The 18,385-nt window shown below is 58.2% G+C and overlaps 1 protein-coding gene across 1 annotated transcript in view; it reads left to right on the top strand.

Moving 5' to 3' along the window:
• The window catches only part of CBS (cystathionine beta-synthase), a 26,055-nt gene extending 7,941 nt beyond the window's left edge, over positions 1-18,114 (top strand). The window contains exons 3-16 of the mRNA XM_045284815.1: positions 1,540-1,760; positions 2,170-2,249; positions 2,341-2,475; positions 2,911-2,980; positions 4,184-4,275; positions 5,090-5,215; positions 7,877-7,961; positions 8,518-8,623; positions 10,185-10,262; positions 10,436-10,570; positions 12,632-12,740; positions 14,886-14,970; positions 15,674-15,715; positions 16,484-18,114. Of these exons, the coding sequence (XP_045140750.1) occupies positions 1,540-1,760; positions 2,170-2,249; positions 2,341-2,475; positions 2,911-2,980; positions 4,184-4,275; positions 5,090-5,215; positions 7,877-7,961; positions 8,518-8,623; positions 10,185-10,262; positions 10,436-10,570; positions 12,632-12,740; positions 14,886-14,970; positions 15,674-15,715; positions 16,484-16,590 (1,471 nt within the window). The 3' untranslated portion in view covers positions 16,591-18,114. The remainder of the gene's footprint in view (positions 1-1,539; positions 1,761-2,169; positions 2,250-2,340; positions 2,476-2,910; positions 2,981-4,183; positions 4,276-5,089; positions 5,216-7,876; positions 7,962-8,517; positions 8,624-10,184; positions 10,263-10,435; positions 10,571-12,631; positions 12,741-14,885; positions 14,971-15,673; positions 15,716-16,483) is intronic.
• The last annotated feature ends 271 nt before the right edge of the window (positions 18,115-18,385 follow it).

The following is an 18,385-nucleotide window of genomic DNA, read 5'->3' as shown; positions in this document are numbered from 1 at the left end:
GGGATTGGTCCAAGAAGAGCCCCAAGCAAAGTCCAGGGGAGTAAGGCCCTTGGTCTTGTTTTTATGGTTGTTTTTCATGCTGTGCAGCAGTGGGCAAGACACCCCATTGTGGGGTCAGCGACCCAAGCAGATAAAAACACTATAAACTCACGGCCATCGAGTTAGTGACCCTAACGGACAGAGTAGCCCTGGCCCCGTGAGTTTCCGAGACTGAACCTCAGCGGGAGTCGGAAGCCCTAGCTCTCTCACACGGAGCAGCCGGTGGTTTCCCACTGCTGGCCCTGGGGTTACCATACCAGGGCAGACCCGCTGCGCCACCAGGGTCCTCCCAAAGCAGGTGGACCACGCGCGCTTCATGCTCTTTCTGGGCTGTTGCGCAAAGGGCTTTCACTGTGGGAGAAGGATGCCCCTGAGGGTTGTTTTTCGGTTTTTGTTTGTTTGTTTGTTTGTTCTTCGGAAAGGGGGTGGTGGGCAAAGTACGTTAGGGACCCTGGACTGTGGTGTCTACTGACCCCAGTGCCCCGCTGTTGTTGCGGCCGCTGTCTTTTGTTTTTTTAAATCATTTTATTGGGGGCTCTTATCCCAATCCATCCATATATCCACTGTGTCAAGCACACTTGAACATTTGTTGCCATCATCGTTCTCATTTCTGTCTACTTGAACCCTTGGTATCAGCTCATTTTTTTCCTCCCTCCCCTCATGAACCCTTGATAATTTATGAATTATTGTTTTCTTGTCCTACATGGCTTCCAACCCAGAGGCTTATCTGTCAGCCCCTTACGGGACAGTGCCCCATTGTGATCCATCAGGCTGACTTCGGTGTAGATGGGGTGGTTTAATCATGGGCGGTGGGGTGCTGTTTCTGAAGTCAGCACCGTCGGGTCGTTGGCTGAGCAGGAAATGCTTATCTCTGTGCCGCATTCAGGGCGGCAAACAACTCAGCCATGCACTCAGTTCTGAGCCGCGGCCTGGGACGTGGCCGGTCTGTCTGGCCTGGAGTCTCCCAGTGGCCCAGATGGGGAAGCACCTGGCTGCCCCCTGGAAGGGGAGAGGCTCCAGGGCTCTCAGAGGCCCTGTGGAGCTGCCGCAGCTGGTGGACTTGAACTGCTGCCCCTCTGCTCCCCGTCCTTTGACGCTAACGAGTTCTCACCAGCTGCCCAGTGAAGACGACTTTTAGTGCTGGCCCTGGCATCGGAGATGCTGCTGCCGGTGGCAGGGGCTGAGAGCACCTTGAACCTGGGGCCTTTCCAGGCTTTCCTTGTTTCCAGTTTCAGGGATCGAGGCTAGGGCCTCTGGGCACAGCTGATGTTCTCCTTGGCACATATCTACACCCTATCCCCTCCGAGGTGGCTACCCTCCAGGTAGATGTGTGTGAAGGGCCTTTTCTAACTAACCCCTCCAACCCCCAGCGGGGACTGCCTTGGACGCCTATTTGACCTTCACCCCAGTAGCCATGTGGTCTGGTGGGCCCGTAGCAGGGCTGTGGGGGTGATGGGCCGGTGTTGAGGGCTGGAATGCAGGTCGAAGGTGGGAATGGAGAGGAAGTAATGCACAGAAGCTGCCTGGGAAACTCAGGCAGGGGGCAGCAGGTCCTTGGCCCTTGGTGACTGCCCGCTGCTTCACAGTGGCCAAGTGTGAATTCTTCAATGCGGGCGGGAGCGTGAAGGACCGCATCAGCCTGCGGATGATCGAGGATGCTGAGCAGGCTGGGACCCTGAAGCCTGGGGACACCATCATTGAACCCACATCAGGGAACACAGGTGAGCCGCAGGCAGCAGGGCCTGGCCAGTGCCTTCATGCTCCCAGTGGGTGAGACGGGAGCCTGAGGCCTGCTTCATCTCTCTGCACTGCATGACGCCCCTCCACCCCAAGCCCCTAGTCTGTTGAATGATGGGGCCCCGGGGATGGTCCAGCAAGCCAGGCAGCCCAGGGGGCAGCTAGGATCATTGTTGCTGTGACCTCCTACGGAACCCCATGCCAGCCGGGGAGCCTTGCTTTGGGTCCTATAGTATTTCTGCAACCTCTTTGATTTCTCTCCCTGTGGCCTTGAGGGCAGAAGGGGACCCCACGTTGAATGTCTTTGGAATCCCGGGGGGTGCTATCCTGGGAGGGCCCCTGTGTAGGGTCAGAGGGCTCTGCGTCCCCTCTGATCACATGTGCTGCCCTCAGGCATTGGGCTGGCCCTGGCCGCCGCCGTGAAGGGCTACCGCTGCATCATCGTGATGCCCGAGAAGATGAGTTTGGAGAAGGTGGGTCGGCGGGGTGGGCCGGGGTGCCCTCTGACACTCCCCAGACCCAGCCTGGTAGTGCCCTGGCATGAACGGCTCTCCCCTGGTGCAGGTGGATGTCCTGCGTGCGCTGGGTGCCGAGATCGTGAGGACCCCCACCAACGCCAGGTTCGACTCCCCTGAGTCCCACGTGGGCGTGGCCTGGAGGCTGAAGAACGAGATCCCCAATTCTCACATTCTAGACCAGGTGAGGGGCTGGCAGCCTCGGGTCTGTGTCCTGAGGCTGGCACATACAGGGGGTCCTTCCTTTGTGGGGGCCAGTGGGAGTGGCAGTGGGGGTCCCAGTGGGGCTGGGACCTGGGCCTGTGGCTCTGCAGTTCCCCAGCACAGTGCAGCGGGCCTGCCTCTCGGTGTTCAGCTGGGTTGCCTTCTGGCGGTCCCCGGAAGCTCTCTCCGGGCACGCAGTGCAGAGAAACCTACTCAATGAAAGCTCTTCCATCTTGCACGTTTCTTTTGGATTTCTCCAGAAATTGCATCTCCTCGGGGCCAGTTTTAAGTGTCTGTGTCCCTGCTCAGGGTCTTAGAATGGCCTCTGTGAACCTCTCTCTGGGGTCCTCTCTGGCTGGCTCTGCGCTGCCGACCACTGTTGCTCTCATGTCTGACGTGGCTGTTTCCCACACAGTACCGCAATGCCAGCAACCCGCTGGCTCACTACGATACCACCGCCGAGGAGATCCTGCAGCAATGTGACGGTGCGTACCCCCACGCTCACTCTGGTGGCCGGTTCATCCCTGATTGCCCGGGAGTGGAGGAGTTGCTGGTTCCCTGCTCGATCCACCCCACGCGTCCCCTCTGTGAGCTACGTTCTTCAGTGTCGTCTCCCCGTGCCTGTAGCACTAGGCCCCGTGTGGTCGTGTTCAATGACCCAGCAGTTCCCTCTCCAGATCTGCTGGAGCTCCTGAGCATGACGATCAAGCCCCAACTTGAGCACCAAGTTCAGTAGCAAACGTTTCTCCTCTCTGGAGCAGGGGCGATGACCTCTGTAATTAGCTTGCTTTCTGCGTGGGCTCGAGGCTCTTGGGAATGTTCCAAGCTGCTGTGCCAGGCCTCGTAGAGGTTGGCGGTGCAACTCTGCTGAGAGATGCCCTTAGGGAAAAGCTGTGGAGAGGGCCTGGACTGCCAGCAGGCTTGGAGCCAGGCTTCCTGTGCAGGATCTGGCATTGGCACTGTCCGGCATACCCTCCCCCGTGCCCAGGAGGCAGGCAATGCATTCCAGCCCCAGCTAGCTCAGGTTTTATGGTGAAAAACCCTCATCTGGCACCGACAGCCCCTCTGCCTTGCCTTGCACAAACGCCCTGCTTGGCCTCATGAACCCCAACACCTTCCCCCCCCCCCCCCCCCCCCCCCCCGCCCCCCACTCACTGTTGCCCAGGCGTGCGGCCACGGGTCTGAGAGCTCAACAGGCGATGACTAAGTCCAGGCTGTCAGGGTCTGTCTGGAGGTCAAAAGCTGATGAAGGAGTGGCCCCTATAGCGAGGGGGCTCCCTCTGCCGCTCTTGGCACATGTCTTGCCTGCCCTTCAGAGTGGCACCCCATTGTGTGGCTAGACCACCGGCCACACCCCCATTCATCTGCTGGACTGTGACGATGCCGCAGGGAGCTTTAGTGCCCCTGTTCTGTCTTCACCTGTTTGAACGCCTCCCTGCTTTCCCATCACTTGGGTCCTTTGGGATTCTGGATTTTAACTTCTTGAGGGATCCCTGAATGGGGAACGCAGCCTTTCTTAGAAGGAAGGGCTGTGACGAGCATCCTTAAATCGGAGAATCCGCCTGGCTCCGTGTTGTTGCCTTTCCTTCTGAACTTTTTGATCAGCTGCTTGGCGTCCGGCAGTTAGGACGAAAAAAGGTGTGGGTTGGCAGTGTTCTCACGGCTGGCCCCACTGTCTGCCGGCACAGGGAAGGTGGACATGCTGGTGGCCGCGGCCGGCACAGGTGGCACCATTACAGGCCTTGCCAGGAAGCTCAAGGAGAAGTGTCCAGGGTGCAAGGTGAGTGACCCGCCTGGGCACCAGGGACGCGGGAGGCACACTGGCCCACCGGTCGGAATATCCCATTCCCTACACAGCTCAGAGCCCTGGGCCTGATGTACTGGCCCCTCTCACCTGTTGTCCGGGGAGGTGTGTGACACCCGCAGACTGGCCTCTGGGCCTCGGAGCTGAATGTTCCCCCTCCTCACCTCTGCACATGCAGTGTGTAGCTGTCTGCCTGCGGAGCCTGGTCCTAGGTCGCTGTGTCTGACCGGAGAGGGTGGGGAGGACAGACAAGGAGCCAGCCACCTCGGGCACAGTGACCCAGTGAGCTGGGGCGGGGGCCATGCCTGGCTGGGGGGATCAGCTTAGGGGTGGTCTTTTGAGAATCCCCGCTTCTCAGCCTTTCTGAGCAGCCTTCAAGGGGTGGCATCAACCAGGTTTGCCTGGGTTGAGGATGGGTGCCCGGGGCATGGGGTCTGGGGAAGGGGTCATGTAAACGTCCAGTGTCCCTTTCTCCCTGGAGTGACCCTCCCGTCCTCCAGGACATGGTCACTGCTCAGCCCTGCCTTTGTTGGGGCTTGCCCTGGGACTGTCCTGGGGTGTCTGACCCAGCTGGGGCTCGGGGGGGAGTCCCCTCCTTGCTTGGACTTCCCTGTGCTGGGCCTGACACTTCCTTTCCTCTGGGGTCTCTGTACCCTCGGCCTGCTTTCCAGGTTTCTGACCTTGTCCCTGAGCCCAGGTCAAGGCTTCTTCATGGGTGAGGGTCAGGGTGGTATGGGCACCACTCCTGGCCGGTGTCCAGATGGGACTGACCAGACACCACTCCATGCAGGTCATCGGGGTGGACCCTGAAGGCTCCATTCTCGCCGAGCCGGAGGAGCTCAACCGGACAGATGTGACGGCCTATGAAGTGGAGGGCATCGGCTACGACTTCCTGCCCACCGTGCTGGACAGAACGGTGCATGTGGGCGGGGTCTATGGGATATCCACTACCCACCTCAGTGTGGCTTCTTCCACAGTTCCTCCCAGAGCGGGAAACCAAGCTGCCAGTATGGGCCGGAGCAGAGGGGGCCCAGGCCTGGGGTGCAGAGGGCACAGTGTGACCTACACCCAAGCCCCCATCGAGGCCCCATGGCAGAGACCTGAGGTCCCTGCTTGGAAAGCATATGGGGACGGGTCTGGGAGGCCAAGACAGAAGTCCGGACCTCTAGGAAGCTCTGCTCCCTTTAAAGAATCCTGGGTTAGTTTCCTAGGGCTGCCATCACACATTACCTCCACGTAGGCGGCTGAAACCAGTGCCCATCATTCACGATCTCATGAAAATCGGTGCCTCAGAGAAGCATGTTATCTCTCGGAAGGCTGGAGGGGAATGTCTCTCGCAGTGCTGACGTGGCCGGCCGGCCGTGGCTGGTCTGCACAGTACTCCAGCCTCGGCCTCCATCTGCATGCACGTAGCTGACCTCTCTCCTGCTCTCAGTGTCTCTGAGAAGGGCACCACGCATCATGGAATTAGGACCCACGCAGCTCCAGTGCCACCTCAGAGGGCCCCGCAGCACCTTCGCAGTTCCCATTTCCAAGCGAGGCCATCTGCAGCGCCACAGGGCGGTTGGTGTCATTGAGCATCACTGAGCTGGCTCCAGCACAAACTGTCCCGTCATCGCAGTTGCCTTCACGTTCGAGCCCATTGTGGCGGCCCCTGCGTCAATCCATCTTGTCCAGAATCAGCTGCTTTTTCTCTGACCCTCTACTGACCAAGCATGCTGTCCTCGGCCAAGGACGGGAGACTAAGTCTCGCTGTTCTTGCACCAGACAGGCTGGTTGGTGTTTTTGGTGGTCTGTTGTCTGCCTTACAGTCTTTCCCCAGAATTCAAATGCATCAGTGCTTTAGACTTACTTACCCACTGTCCGTTTTTCACGTGCGGATGAGCTGATTGAAAATGCCATTGGGTGCACCTTAGTCCTGAACGTGACATCTGGGCTCTTGAACATTTCAGTGCGGCCTGGTATAGCAGATTTGCTCCCCCGCCGTAGCATGTTTGATGCATCGACCGCTGTTTCCATGGGTATTGATCGTAGAAGCGAGTAAAATGAACTCCTCCGTAACGCCAACCTCCAGCAATCGTGATGGTGCTTAGGAAGCCAGTTGGGGATTTCGTTTTCTGTGTGATCTACCCTGAAGGCTGTGTGTGTGTGTGTGTGTGTGTGTGTGTGTGTGTGTGTTACTCCTCAGCAGTGAGTGCTTCGAGTCTTCTTCGCTTTCAGCAAGCAAGGTTGTGTGGGCCGCCTGGCACAGGTGGTTAATGAACCCCCCCTCAGTCCCGATGCCATCTACTCTTCATGAAGTCCAGCCTCATAGGTGATTCCTCAGCATGCCCATTACATGAGGGTGGCGAAAGGCTACAACCCCAATACACACCCTTCCCCATTTCAGACCGTGCAGAGCTCCTCCATTCTGCTCACATGACGGCCTCCTGGCCTCTCTGTCGGGGCCAGATGAGCTCCTCCAGTGTTCTGGACTTTCCTCTCCTCCTCGCTGTTACTCATAGCTTGTACTCCACACAATCGTCTTGTCTTTGCATAGTTAATAAAATGCACGTATTCTCTGCTTTCAGCCAAGATCTGTCCAGCATCAGCAATGATCTCCCTTGCTCCACGTCCTCTTCTGAATCCAGCTGGACTTTCTAGCAATTTCCTTAACTGCTATACCAAATATAGTCATGAAAAAATTCTTACCTCATCTTTTGCAAAGTTTAACTCGCATGTGTTTTATATTAATGGAATGGGCACAAGCATGGATGGATCTCTTCCGGTCATCCAGCCAAGGAAACTGTCTTCCAGACGTCTTGGCACAGTGCTTCCAGCATTGTGTCTGCTCCTTCCAACATTTCCCTTGGTGTTCTGTCAAGTCTTGTTTTCCCTGGTATCTTCAGTGCAGTGTGAGCTAGCGTCTTCCCTCAGTACCATCAGGCTAACTCCGGATGGTGGAATGTTGGCCAGTTATTCTAGGTGCAGTGACTCTGTGTATTCCCTCCATCTCCTTTGGATGCTTCCCATGCCACTCAATATTTCACCCATAGGATCCTTCAGTCTTACAACTCAAGGACTTTGTCTTCTAGAGCTGCCCTTTGCAATCCCCTGTTGGGTCAACATTCAACTTCCTCATGTCTTCCATTCAGCTCCTCCTCTGTGCTTAAGGGCAAGGCTCAGATTGCCTTCAGGCGTGAGTCCCTTTTGGTCGGGCTTTTTTCCTCGAAAAAACGGTGCCCCGTGAACATCCAAGATACGTGGATTAAGGGGGCTCCGATCGACCCACGGTGAACTCTGAAGGGTGGCTTTGATCTGGGGGGCCTAGTGCAGAGACTAGAATCTTATGAGGTCCCTGCAGGAGCATGCAGTTGCACGCGGGCAGGTGCACACAGTTGGCTAGGGAAGCAAGGGGAGAGAGTTCCAGGGTCCTGGAATGAGTACCAGCCTACATCCATGCGGGGTTCTTGCCAGCCAGCTAGGGGGCTGTGTGTCCGGAGGGGGTTCTTGCCCCTAGACAAGTGGTCACGCCCTGGCAATGCTGCCAGGCGAGTGCAGACGTGGCCTGGGGTCACGCCGTCGGTGTCTCCTGCAGGTCGTGGACAAGTGGTTCAAAAGCAACGACAAGGAGTCCTTCGCCTTCGCCCGAATGCTGATGGCCCAGGAGGGGCTCCTGTGTGGTGAGTGACCGCAGGCAGGGTCGGTGGCTGAGGACACAGTGTGGGGCCCGCCATCTCCCGGTTCCAGCCCTAGCACACACGGGGACTCCTTCGGGTGCGGGAAAGGTGGGCTGCGTGTGCTGAGGGCGCCTTCTGACTGCCCGGGCCCCATCATGCTGTGTCATGTCATGTCTGGGTGAGATCACGGCCCTGGTGCAGGCGGAGCCCTCAAGGCCAAGTCGGAGCGATGGCTTCACATGCCTGTGTCCTTGTAGCCGCACTGATGTGGTTACCGCAGTGCTCATCGTCTGTGGCAGTCATTTTCTGCTATGTCCCACCAACACTGAATTGGCAAATGCAGTGCCACCTGGCTGGGTCTCAGCTGGTCCTCCATGCACCCCCTGGAGGGTCCTCTTATTCTGAGAGCCCAGCTCCTCTCCCCACAGGCTCCCTGCAGAGCCTTCCGGATCATGAGTGGGCGCACACACACACACATACACACACACACACACACAGCAGCAGCACGCTCTCACCCACTCGCTGCGCAGGGGGGTCAAGAAGGCCCTGTGTCTCGCAGGCGGCAGCTCTGGCAGTAGCATGTCCATCGCCGTGAAGGCTGCACAGGAGCTGCAGGAGGGCCAGCGGTGCGTGGTCATCCTGCCTGACTCCGTGAGGAACTACATGTAAGTTGCCGACTCTTCCTCCTCCTCCTCTCCTCTTCCTCCTCCCCACCTCTCCCCTCCTCCTCTCCTTCTTCCTCCTCCTTCCCTCCTCCCACTCCTCCTCCCCTCATTCCCCTCCTGCTCATCCCCCTCCCCTCCTCCTCCCCTTGTGGACCCTCGGTTATTGTCCCCGCTGTGCCTCACAAGGTCTCCCACAATCCCTGCCTTCGCCTTCTGGCCTTCAGGGTCTTCCTCCACGTCTCAGGTACCTGGGCTTCCTCAGCCGCACGGTCCCCTTCTTGGCTCTTCGAGGCCAGCTGCTCACGGGACAGCCCTCACCTGGCCAGGGAGCGCCTCCTTACCTGGGGCTCCTGTGCCCTTTATGGCCAGCTCCCCACCACCTCTCTGCACCTGCACTGGTGTTGGCCCCCAGCTGGACACCGTGTGCCCCCCTGCTGGAGCTGGCCACCCCGCTGTCCTGGCTTGGCAAGGGGAGGCAGGGGGCTCCGCAGACTTATTTTCGGGCTTTGAAGTATGATGGGCAGCATGTGTCCGCTCCCTCAGCTCTGGTCATGCCACGTGTGCCCCACGAGGCATGAAGCGTCCAGCTCTGCTCCCTCGCCAGGGCTGAGGCCCTCCCGGCCTCCGGTGGGCAGAGCCCCTCCCGGCCCTAAAGCCTTGTGCCAGGCGTGGCTGTGGGAGCTCGGAGTTGGGTCGAGGTGTGGGTGACTCATGTCTGGGGGTCCACTGCCAAGGATGAGCAAGCCTCGCCCCTCCCCCACCATGCCTGCCTCCCCCTACTTTGGGCAGCCTGCTGTGCACATTCCAGCTTGTATGTGAGGGTGTGGGTTTGCTGTGTGAAGAGTGTGTGTGTGTGTGTGTGTGTAATGAACTTGGGTGCTTGAGCATCAGAATATCTGAGTGTGAATGTCTGTATGTGTATGTGTGATGCATGTGAGTGCGTGAGTACCTGTGTGTGAGTGTGTGAATGAGTATGTGAGTGTGCATAGGTGAGTGATGCATGTGAGTGTGTATGAGTGTAATTATGTGTGTGAGCATATGTGAGTGTGAGTGTATGTGGGTGTGTGTATGGGTGAGTGTGCGATGCAGGTGAGAGCATGAGCACCTGAGTGTGTGTGTGTGCACGCGTGTGTGGGCGCAGCAGGCAGCACATCACGCTTGCTTCTCTGTGCCCTCCATTTTCCAGCAAGCTCCTGGCACCAGCTCGTGCCTGTCATGCCTGGTTCTGGTTCCCTCTGGGTGGGAAGGGAGGCCACAGGGGCGGAAGAGGCTTGGAGAACTTGCTCACAGACGTTTCCAGAGAAGACGCCCCATTAAGTTCTGAGCTTATTCTGCCCCAGACAAGTGAGCTCAGGCTGGGAGCTGTACCCCAATGTCCTACCAGCCTGAAGTCCACAGCACACTCTCTGAAGCCTGGCCCCTGCCCCTCCCTGCAGCGGGGGTCCAGTGTGTCTGGGCAGCTCTGGGGGGGCTGAGCGTGGCATTGCACCTGCACTGCAGATGCTGGGCTCAGGGGGCTGAGGGGGTGGTGAGGGCCGCCTCTGACTGCTCTTGGCCGCAGGTCCAAGTTCCTGAGTGACCGGTGGATGCTGCAGAGGGGCTTTATGAAGGAGGAGGACGTGGCTGTGAAGAAGCCGTGGTGAGTGAGGGCCTCCCGGAGCCTCAGGCAGCAGGGCCTGGTGGGCGCAGGCAGGGCAATCGGCCTGGGCGGGGGTGGTCTTCCTTGTGTGGTGCCACCTCCAGTGGGCTGCCTGAACCTTGGGCACAGTGTCCCTGACCCCAGCCCCCTTGAGCACACCACTCTCCATGCAGGTGGTGGCACCTCCGAGTCCAGGAGCTGAGCCTGTCGGCCCCGCTGACAGTGCTGCCCACGGTCACCTGCGAGCACACCATCGAGATCCTCCGGGAGAAGGGCTTCGACCAGGCGCCCGTGGTGGACGAGGCAGGGTCTGTCTCAGCCGCCCCCAGCCCCATGTGGGCCCGCTGAAGCAGCAAGCCGGGCCCCACCCCCAACCCCTGGGAGGCACGGGACGAGGCAGCCCTGAGGACCTACAGCACATGGGCTGGCCTCTGGCACGTGGTCCCTTTGCATGTGCTGTCCTGGCCCTAGAACATGAGAACTCTTCCTTCCACCCCAACCGGAGCAGGGGGCGGGCGGGGCCCCTAGACTCCCTGGGTCCTGATGCCTGGGCCCCATTCCCCACTCCCCTGCACCCAGGCTGTCCTCAGCCCCTGCTGCAGGAGGCAGCTAGAGATAATGGCCCCCACGCTGACGTCTGGAAGAGCTCAGGGGCACCATGGTGGTTGGGGCTGGGAGGCTGCTCTGGAGGAAGACCCTGACCGGCACAGCTTTCCTGTTCTCTGGGCCGTTGAGCCCGGATTTACTTGTGGCAGATGCGTAGGGCCAGAACAGTCCCCCAGGGGTTGCTACACCCTGATCTTGCCAGCAGAGGCCTGGGGGTACAGTGGGCTTTGTGTTGAGCTGCTAACCCCAATTCAAGGTCAGCCATTTGAAACCACCGGCCGCTCTGCAGGAGAAAGAAGGAGCTCTCTACGCCCGTAAAGCGTTGGGCAGTCTCAGACTCACAGGGGCAGTTCTACGCTGCCCTGGGGGCTCGCTGTGAGTCAGCATCGATCAGTGGCCTGGCTGTGAGGATCTCACAGAAGCAGACCTGGAGTGCTTTTAGAGAAATAACATCATAAATAGGGGCTTCTTAAATTGGCTTCCCAGCCTGCTAAGTCTTAACACTAGTAATGCTACTTCAACACCCCACTCCTGGTACCAAAATCTGTTAGACAGGGTTCTCTAGAGAGACAAAACCAGATTGCTAATAATTATATAGATAGCTATATAAATACAAGAAATAAACAGTTAAATTATAAAGCAGTACAAATGGCTCAGTACAATTCAAATGTGTTAGACAGTTGTGAGGCACTGGCAGTCCGTCAAGTCTTGAGGGCCGCCAGGTCATCCTCTGTAGAGAGACTCAGGCTATCCCGGCACAGGCAGCGAACAGCCAGGCAGGTCACCAACAGTCAGTCAGGTCACCAACTGTCAGTCCCCAGCTCAAGAGATGTAAATTCCAATGGTGTGGCGAAGCAGTTCTTGAAGGACCCTCAAATTACAGCGACACAGTCCACAGGTTAGGTGTCCTACAGGTAGTGTAGCTTGCAGATTGAGGCACAGAACAAGCAAGGCAGCCGCACACTGGTCCGATGATCAAAGAGCAAGAGACAAGAAAGGCGAGGCTCACAGAGCCATTTATCTCTCCGCCCTTCACCCACATGTGTTTATCGGCTGGCACAATAAACTAACTATCTCACACGGCCTTTCTCCCACGGAGCTGCCCAGTGCTGGAAACTGCCAGCCATTCGTTTGTAGAGCTTTGAACACACGACCCCAGGGCTGCTGTACCTCAGGCATCGCTGGGCTTGTGGGTGCTACGCCTTCATCTGGTGGCCCTTCTCTCAGCAGAAGGGAGAGGGATTAGGACCCATCTTATCCGACCTCGTTAATACAAGGAAAGCCTTACCTCCTAACAAGGCAAGGTCACACTTCCAGGTACAGGGCTAAAGGCTTCCCAGTTGCTTTTTGGGAGGGGGGGTGGGACTCATTTAATCCACAATGCACATCTGGCTGAGGATGAATCTGCACAAGAGATTCATGGCAGACACAGCCAGGTAGCCCACCACCCCTCAGCCCAGGGAACTGGGAAAGTATCGAGCCCTCTCTCAGGAGGGCAACGAAATGGAAAGGCTGGCCCTGAATGGGCAGGAGGCTTGCCTGTGTGGTCTGGTCACCCACTGCTATATCCCTTCAATATCATGGGCAAATTTTATGGACATCTGAGAGGAATTTTAGTGTATGGCCCAAGCACCAACTCTCAGGCGCTAGAGGCAGCCCTGGGCACATTCTGTCCTGAGGATATGTATGTATGTATTTGTGTGTAGGAGGGGAGGTGTTTGATGTGTACACGGCCTTGACCCCCACTCTGTACCTCCTTCCAGGGTGATCCTGGGAATGGTCACTCTTGGGAACATGCTCTCGTCCCTGCTCGCCGGGAAGGTGCAGCCTTCGGACCAGGTCCGCAAGGTCATCTACAAGCAGTTCAAACAGGTGAGGCCTGAGGCTCACTGCCTCCGTTGGGAGGGCTGGCCCATGACAGCCAGCTGGTGTGGCCTGGGCCCCTCACAGGCCTGCAAGGGGCTGGGTCACCAGAGTCAGCCTGGTGTCTTCCTGTCCGTGTGCGTTGGTAAGAATGCCTGGCATGCTTATTTAAAAAGGACATTCTTGGAGAGGCACCTCGGCTGTTGTCTTGAGTTTCCCCCTCCCCGCCCCCCCATGGAGAACACTGCTACCCTCCAAGGTCCCTGCAGGGGACAGGATTGGGGTGACTGGATGACACTGCCGCTTCCCAGTGTCCCTTGCAGGGGCAGAGTCAGTGTGACTGCTTCCCTGTGGGCCTGTGCAGCTTGACTTCCCCAGCTGAGTCCTTGTCCCCACCATTCAGGATGGGCTGTGGTATTCTAGGGGCTGAGCTCCAATCTGGGAACGAAGATTTTTCTCGTTTGTGTCACTCACACACACTCCCATGACCCCACCCAGGCCTTCAGAAGGTCTTGCAGCTGAACACGAGCAGACACGGCACCGGTCTCAGCAGAGGCTGGAGAGCGCACAGGTGGCACCCTGCCAAGCCTCCAGGCTGCCCACCACATGGATGGCTTGCCTGAACGCCTCCGTGGTGGAGAGCCTCATATGCCCTGTCCCACCTGCCCCAGCCCCTTTCCCGTTCCTTCCCCCACCCCTCTCCTCCTCCAGCTCCCTCTTTCCGCCTTGCCCTCTCTCCACACGGCCTCCCTGACCACACTGCAGAGTGCCCACCATGGCGGCTGCTGCCTATGCTGAGCTGGGCTCACTAGTCAGGTGCTTTGAGGTTTGGCCATGACAGATGAGCTCTCACCCCCAATTCCACGGCAGAGGTCAACTCCTATGTCTTGGCTGGTCTCTCCTCTTTTCTCCTCCTGATTTTCTCTGCCCTATTGAGCAGAAAATACAGAGGGCTCCCATGTACCCCCTGCCCGCCCCCCCCAGTTTCCCCTTTGTAACATCGTATCTTCCTATGGTACATTTGTTACATTTGATGAACTGATAGGGACACATTGTCCATCGTTTACAGTAGGGTCCACTGTGGTGCAGCCCCGTGTGTGTTGACAAAAACAGATCAGGTGTCCAATGTACAGCACATTTTCACTGTCCGACACATGCCTTGTCTCCCCCATTCTGCTGCCCCCTGACCCCGAACATCCACTGATCTTTCCATCTCTCAAGACTTCCCTTTTCCTGTACACATATAGTTGAAATCATGCAGTATATATATATATTTTAAGCCGGTTTCTCTTGTGTAAGTATGTGTTTAAGGCAGGGCTGCAAATCAGTTCTTCCAAACTCACTCGTGACTGATGAAGCAAAACGGGAAGGGACCCAACTTTGTGAAATGTGGGTGAGCGGGGGGCAATGACCAGAAAGGGAGAAATTACTACAAACTCCATGTCCCTCGTAGGAAACGAGGTCAGCGTGCATGTGGGTTGTGTAGCAGGGTCGGAAATAGTGGTGCCCTGCTCACAGATGGTGGCCAGCCTCTGGTCTGAATGCATGCCACTTTCCACAGCCCTCCGAAAAGCCAGTCTCCTTCTTCAGGCTCTGGAGGGGCTCGAGAGGCCTCTTCCAGCCTCCCCTCAAGGCTGCAGCCTGTAATTTCCCCCCATCTTGTTTTGCCTCACCCAGATTTTGTAAATTTAAATCTGTTCTGATTTTACTTCGTCCACCACGACTGAACTGGTTCCTGCGTGTGGCGGTTATGTGCTGGACTGCTAACTGCAGCAGTGCAAACCCGCCAGGTGCTCCCTGGAAGGAAGAGAAGGCTCTGCTACCATAGACACTTCGTCTAAGAGCCCCTCAGGCAGTTCTCCCCGCCCTACAGGGGCCATAGGAGTCAGGATCCACCCAGTGGCAGTGGGTTGACTTGGGTCGTGTCTTTGTACCTGGGTCCTATAACCCTCAGATCCCCACTTCCAGTTTCCAAATCAGAGCAAAAGGCCGAAGGAGCCTTCTGGAATAATACAAGGTGAAGTGGTCCTGTCTCCCCAACCCAAAGTCCCCATAGCCTGCACCTGGCCTTCATGCAGCAGCAGGGCGAAGCCACCAGGGGCAGTGGCCCCCTGCGGAGGCTGTGGGTGAGCTCAGCTGTGACTTCTCCCGCAGATCCGCCTCACGGACCCTCTGGGCCAGCTCTCGCACATCCTGGAGATGGACCACTTTGCCCTGGTGGTGCATGAGCAGATTCAGTGTGAGTGGGCCCTGGCTCCGGGCGGGGCGGGCAGTGTTGGGCAGCCAGTGCAGAGCCATCTCAACTGCAGCCGCTTTGCCCGCACGGGGCGGGCACTGCCTCCTGCAGATGGGAGGGCCACCATGCAGCCAGGCCTCTCTGTCGTCACTGATCCTTTGACCTCCGGCCCCAGACCTGGGCTGATGCGCCTTAGCAATGAAGAGACCTCTGTCTCCCCCACCCTGAGCCCCTGGGAGGCGCTGGGGGGTAGTGGAATGAGTAGGGAGGGAGGTGGGGTCCTCTGCTCCAAGTGCACAGGCTCAGGTGTGATCGGGCTCACCCACAAACCGTGACACAGATGATGTCATCTGCCGGCCCACGTGGCGGGTCCTTCTACAGCCCCGCTCCTGGCCTCCCTTGACTGCCCCGGGCAGTGTTATAGGCTATGTCTTAGACGCTGTGTGTGGGAGCAGACTCGAATCCCTCGCAGCAGTCAGCTGAAGGGGCTCCCGGAGCATGCTCTGCTAAAAACCGTGCCCACTCGCCTTCAGCCCTCAGCTGCAGTCTCTGAGCAGAGCAAGCAGCCCCTGTCCTGTCCCTGGGTTGGGAGCCCTGGAGCCTGCCCACCCTCGCCCTCACCCCCGACCTTGTGCACCTCAGGCAGGGTGGGCTCGGGCGGGGGCTGGTCTCTGTCTAACCCCGTCTCCCGCCCTTGGCTCCGCAGCTCAGGACCAGGCCTTGTCGGGCGTGGTGGGGGGGCCTGCAGGTACGTACGAGACCTTACCGCAGTTAGATACGGCCTGTGAGAACTAAGGAGGGAGTTGGGGTTCCTCGAGCAGCCCCTCTTCTGTGGCTGACCCGCCCCAGCCATCCCTCCCCAGTCTCTCACTGACTTGACCCCAGAGCCCCCTCCCCAAGTGCACTAGGTACCCCTGTGGCACAGGTTGCTGACCCCTGGGCTGCCCCTGCATTTCCCCACAGGCCGGCCTGAGCCTGCCCCCGGCGGGGCTCTGCTGGCAAAGGCAGGATTCGGGGATGGGACAGAGCCTGTGGGCTGACTTGGGTATTTCTCCCTTCCAAAACCAAGGGGTGTTTGTTGGGGGGGACCCTAACCATTCTCCCTGCCTTGGAGGCTGGGGTCTTGAGCACCCTCCCTGCCCTGAAGGGTGGAGGCCAAGGGCAGGCTGTAGTGGCCAGCTGAGCGAAGAGCTGGGCAGGCAGGATCACAGGCAGAGGTGTGAGTCGTTTGTCCGTGGAGGGAGCTGTTTGGGGCACAGAGGAGCCCCGTGGCTGCATTTGGAGTCCAGAGCGAAATGTCCAGTGGGCGTGGCCTCTGGGGGGGGGCGCCCTGACCCCTGGTCCTGGGTGGCTCTGCTCTGTGGTTTGGCCCCTGGTCGCCTCTGTGGGCAGAAGTGCACGTTTCCTGTGGGCTCCCTATTGGGGCCCCCAGGGGGCTCTGGGTGGGGGCACAGTCGCCCCGGCTTGTGTGGGCAAAGGCACCTTTTCACCGGCCGCCCTGCTGATCTCTCCCCAGACCACAGCCACGAGAGGTCCAGTCAGAAGCAGATGGTGTTCGGGGTCGTCACCGCCATCGACTTGCTGAACTTTGTGGCCACCCGTGAGCGGACCCAGAAAAACTGACTCCCAGGCGGCCAGCCAGCAGCGAGCCCGCCTTGCTCACCCCAGCCTGCCCCCTTGGGATGGGCCCTCCAGCTCTTGTACACACTACACAGACACGCGATTGTTCATGGCCCGCCAGTGAGCTTCCCTGTACCAGGCCTGACCACGAACCCAATCAGGGCTGAGCTTATCGGATGGAAGTCTTGCACTGCCTTAAACTGTCTCTAAGTAACGTAACACAGAAACCACGGGAGGAGAGAAGGTGGAGAGAGGGGGAGTCTTTTCCAGGGAGGAATCGGGAGGAAAGGGGGCTCAAAACGTGTGGACAGTGTCCCCCTTGGGGCGGGGCTGGACTGGTTCTGGTGGCCCTGCCCTCATCCTGGGGCTACAGCAGGGCCTGGGCTGGGGGGCAGGGCTTTTGTGGGGGGATGCTGGTGGTGGCAGCTGTCCTCCACTGTCCGGTCTCTTGTGCTAACAGAAACTCCACTCTTGAGCGGCTCTGACCAACAGAGACTTACTTTCTCACGGTTGAGGGGGCTAGGGACCCAGTTCAGAGGCGTGGCTCTCGGGGAGGGCTCACCCTCTGACAGTTCTGGGGGCCAGTCCTGCCTCTCGGTGGAACGGATGCGGCATCTGTCCCCTCTGGATCTCTGGTCTAACCTGCCCTTTGTCATCAGACATGATCTGGGTTGGGACACAGCCTATACGGATGTGGTCTCCTTAAGGAAACAAAGCAATTCCTGTTCCCAAACCAGATCATAGCCACAGGGTCTAGGCAGGAGGTCAGGATTCCGACTCCCGTTTCCACCCACCATCTGCAGGCTCGGCTTCCTCCTTCGCATCGTCACCGCCCTGTGGGAGGCCTTCAAAACGTGGGTGGAGACATTCGTTAGCTTTCACCCCATTTTCCAACAAACATGGAAGCTGCCTGAGCTCAGTCCTAGCAGGGCCCCCCTTGTAGCCCCCAGAACACTGCCCTTGACAGCAGAACTGCCGCAGCCACCTCCGGTTTCGTGCTCAGCGCCCACATGTCAGCTCTCGCTTTCCTGGCTTCCTGCACACCTGCTGCGATGTGGAAATAGGGTCTCCTCGTGAGTGCTTATCCCGCAGGGTGCCGTTCTGTTACTTTAAATGCTGTGTGTCATCGTCCCCACTCAGCCTTTACAGCCACTAGTCTACCAAAGGACCCCCCACGTCCCGGAAACACCAATCTAGAGTGGGCATGGGTTAGCACCCCGTCTGGAAGGGGCCGGGCCACCAGGTGTCCCTGGAGTCCTGGGTGGTACACACAGTTGATGCTCTCAAGCTAACTGAAAGGTGGGTGGTTTGAGGTCACCCCAGGTGTGCCATCAAGGCCTGGCAATCTACTGCCTGGAGGAAACCAGACCCTGAGGACCCAGCAGGGGCACAGTCCTCCCCTGACATGAGTAGGCTACCACACGTCACAGCAGCTTGTCAGGATCTGTTTTAGGGTTACGTCCCGGAAGGCTGACATGACCCACGGAAGCTTTGTTACACACTCTCAATTACAGAAATTGCAGTTTTTTACATGTCTGGGGATATATTGATTTGGGTTTTACGCATTATCACTTAAAATTGTCGGCGCTCTCCTAGCTTGCAGGCGATTGGTGGGTGGATGGGTGGGGTGTGCCCAGGTTTGAAGCCCCCTCTATGCCTGTGGTAGTCAGATGATTTTGTCAACTAGACACTCCTGGCTTGGGGTGAAGTTCAACCTGCCAATCGAGTCACAGCCTGATGACACCTCCCTGGTCTTGTAAGCCTGGGGAACTCCCTCTTTGCCCTAAGGGGTGGCCCC

The sequence above is a fragment of the Echinops telfairi genome, unplaced genomic scaffold (genome assembly GCF_000313985.2).
Source record: "Echinops telfairi isolate 266 unplaced genomic scaffold, ASM31398v2 ScPeMD7_7469;HRSCAF=8507_0, whole genome shotgun sequence".
NCBI classification, from domain to species: domain Eukaryota; kingdom Metazoa; phylum Chordata; class Mammalia; order Afrosoricida; family Tenrecidae; genus Echinops; species Echinops telfairi.
The sequence above is the reverse complement of the archived record's forward strand: the minus strand, read 5'-3'. Positions and strand labels throughout refer to the sequence as shown.